At 46.5% G+C, this 3,579-nt stretch overlaps 1 protein-coding gene across 2 annotated transcripts in view; it reads right to left on the bottom strand.

Annotated features, from left to right (window-relative positions):
• Nucleotides 1–3,579, bottom strand: part of PDE6A (phosphodiesterase 6A, cGMP-specific, rod, alpha) — a 69,979-nt gene that overhangs the window by 35,400 nt on the left and 31,000 nt on the right. For both annotated transcript variants that reach the window (XM_012658263.1, XM_012658264.1), the window contains one exon: nucleotides 2,401–2,471. In XM_012658263.1, the coding sequence (XP_012513717.1) occupies nucleotides 2,401–2,471 (71 nt within the window). The remainder of the gene's footprint in view (nucleotides 1–2,400; nucleotides 2,472–3,579) is intronic.

Here is a 3,579-nt window from a genome sequence, read left to right as displayed (position 1 = left end):
GAGAAGAGTTTAAAATTCATAGCACCTAGTATTTCACTGTGGGTCACTGAAGCCTCAGTGAGACGTGATTCTCACACACAAAGCCTTCCCACGCCGTAGCACCTGGAATCACTCAGCCAGGAGAGGCCTGCCCGCGGCAGTCACACCTGGAAAGAGGCTGCACTATCTGCGACATTCTCACTGGGTTTATTATTAGACACAGACAACTCGACATTGAATTTTAATGACTATAGATGTCACGGCTTCAATATCCAAAAGTTTTAGATGCTTTGACCTACTAATTGCACTTTTAAAAAGTTATCTAAAGAAAATGATCAGAAAGGCTTAATACAAGGAATTCCATCTGTTGTTCCATATTCATCTCTCTCCTTGTTGGACTTTCTACTTCCTTGGTTTCCATGACACTGTCCTCTCCTGGGTCTCTAGACCCCTCTGGACCGACCTTCTGTTTCCCCCACACACACTCTTCTTTCCCCGCCCACTCTGTACATGTCAGCATCACCCAATGCGGCACCCTGGGCCCACTGCCCGTCTTTCTCTCCCTGGGTGACCTCTTTCACACTCATAGTTTCAAAGACCATCTGGTCTTGATAACTTCCGAATCTCCATCTCCGTCCCTCCTCCCTCCGCACGGCATCAGAATTATCTCTTCATCTCCCTGCTGGCCATTTTCTCCTGAAATGTCTGCATTTCCCCTTGTCTGAAAGTGACTTCATCACCTTACATTCAAGCCTGATGACAGCACTACTCAACCAGGCTGGGAGCCTGAAATCGGCTTTGACTCCTCTCCTCCCCCTTCTCTGCTTGTTGTCAATCACGAAGTCCTGCCAGTCTTACCCTCTCCACATCAGACCCCTGATCTCCTTCTTGCCATTTCATCTCGGTCGGAGCTGTTGTATTAAATGAGTAAATGTATTCATGCTTTAGAAAGGGCTTTGTTATTTTAAAAAATGAGTAAATGTAATTAGTGCCTGACGCAGCGTAAGTACTCAGTGCGGTTAGTGATAATGATGGTATTCTCTACCGCACCCGCCTTTGCTGACGTTCTTATCACTTCTCACCTGACGAACCACTGGGTGCTCTGCCTCCAGTCCTACCCCTCAGATCCGCTTGCCACGGAGCTGCCAGGGTTAGCTCTTTAAAATGAAAAATGACTATGCCGATCTCCTGCTTAAAAACTCAACATCTGCAGGTTAAAGTCTCACCCCCTTGATGTGGCATCCAAGGCCTACTGTGATCTGGTCCCTTCCTCCCTCTCAAGCCTCATGTCTTGCTGTCTCCCGTCTCAGACCCAGCACTCCAACAACACTTAGCTGCAACCCGCAGGCTGCTCCAGACCTCCGTGCACGTGTTGTTTGGCAGCGTTCTTCCCTTTTCTGCCCCCACCTGCCCAAGACCTGTTTATTTTAATGCTTGACTCAGGCCAGGCATGGTGGCTCAGGCCTGTAATCCTAGCACTCTGGGAGGCCGAGGCGGGAGGATCGTTTGAGCTCAGGAGTTCGAGACCAGCCTGAGCAAGAGCGAGACCCCGTCTCTACTAAAAAAATAAAAAAAATAGAAAGAAATTAGCTGGACAACTGAAAATATATAGAAAAAATTAGCCGGGCATGGTGATGCGTGCCTGTAATCCCAGCTACTCGGGAGGCTGAGGCAGAAGGATTGCTTGAGCCTAGGAGTTTGAGGTTGCTGTGAGCTAGGCTGACACCATGGCACTCTACCGGGGCAACAGAGTGAGACTTGGTCTCAAAAAAAAAAAAAAAAAATACTCAACTCAGACCAACACACTCTAGGAAATAAAGGCTGGCTTAGAGGCCCCTATTCTGTATTCCCAGAAAACACCACGTAGATCTCTACCATGGCCTTATTGCATTGTGGTGTAGACATCTGTTAGCAAAGACATCTCCTTATCTGATTATGAGCTTCAAGAACAGAAACTGCATCTGAATCATCTATCTTTGTATGCCTGGAGCCCATCACAGTGCCTGACGCATAGAAAACACTCAGTAAATAAACACCCTGCTACATGGACAGCATTACGTAGTACCTGGGGAAGGCTGCAAGGCTGACGAGGCTCAGATTTGGGGGTGGTGTGCTGCTGGCAGACACGACCTTGCTCTCAGGCACAAGGGATGCCCTCACCCTACCCTTGACCCTGAGTGGATAGAGCACTGTGGGAGACACAGCGTTTGAGCTCAGCTGTATAAGGGAGGGCTGGAAATGGGAGGCTGGGACCAGGAATTATCCATTCATTTCTTTGGACCAACGGCCAACAGAATTGAGAAACAAGAGAATCAGGCTTTGAGAGATCCACACTTCCCACCGTCTTTTCTGCTCTCTTGGTTAGAAATCCTTTCACTCTTCCACCTGATCCCAAACACTCCCCCTTCAAAGTAGTACCACTTACCAGGCCGTTCTGGGCAACGTAAGAGGGGAGGCCGCTTGCTAAAGCCCAGTGGTCAGGAGGGGGATTCCTGTGAAGGCCAAAGACAAATGGTGACTTTCAGTGCAGGCACTGTTGGACTGAACACTTGAATCTGGGTCCTTGCCCTCCCCCTACTCTTTGGTGGCTCCCAGCACCCGACCAAACCCAACCATCCCAATGTCCAAATCCAGACACGGAAAAAAGAGTCAATATAACATTTTACTGACTGCCCATGAGGTGTGACTATCCAAGAAAGGACACAACATTCATTCTACACATTATTGGCTACTGAGCAAAAACAGATACCATCACTTCCCTCATAAAGTTAGTTGCCTAATACTAAGTAGAGAGCGAAGACAATCATCTACAGTGAGCTCCTACCATGTACTAACCACTAAACTAAGTTCCTTTTGTACTTATTGATCCCTCAAAACGATATTACAATTTCTGGTATCACTACTTTTTGCTTGTTTATTCTGAGAAAAAACACACACAGAAAAGTGCATTTTGAAAACCTCTTCAATCATTAGAAAATGAACATTTCTGAAACCACAAGGACATCAAGAACAGCACGGTCAGCTCCTTGGAAGCCCTTGCCTTCTCCTTCCAGCCTTCCCCCTGACCCCAAGGTAACCGTCATTCTGACATTATGATAATTATATTCTTGCCTTTCTGTAGAGTTTTAACATCTAAGCAAGCTTTCCCGTTCCCTCTCGCTTAATTTTGCCTGTTTTTCAACTTCATTTAGATGGAATCGTACAATGCGTATTATTCCATCTGGCTTCTTTTTTGTGTTTCTGTAATTCATTTGTTTTATTAACCTACAGTTTTCTCTTGTATTACTGTGGAACAATTTACTTATTCAACTGTTGATAGATGTTCCTCTTCCCATCCCTCCAGTTTGGGACTAATATAAACTGTGCTGCTGTGAACACTCTGGTACACGTGTGTTCTCAATTGTGTGTGGTATATTCCTAGGAGGAGAAATACTGGGTCATAAGATGTACATATCTTTGACTTTACTACGTAAGGCCAAACTGTTTTCTAATGTGACGGTAGCCAAGCGTGGTGATGTGCGCCTGCAGTCCCACCTACTCAGGAGGCTGAGGGAGGAGAATCAGTTGAGCCCAGAAGCTTGAGGCTGCCGTGAGCTATGA

The sequence above is a fragment of the Propithecus coquereli genome, unplaced genomic scaffold (genome assembly GCF_000956105.1).
Source record: "Propithecus coquereli isolate 6110/MARCELLA unplaced genomic scaffold, Pcoq_1.0 Scaffold58, whole genome shotgun sequence".
Lineage (NCBI taxonomy): Eukaryota > Metazoa > Chordata > Mammalia > Primates > Indriidae > Propithecus > Propithecus coquereli.
This window is presented reverse-complemented; position numbering and strand designations above follow the sequence as displayed.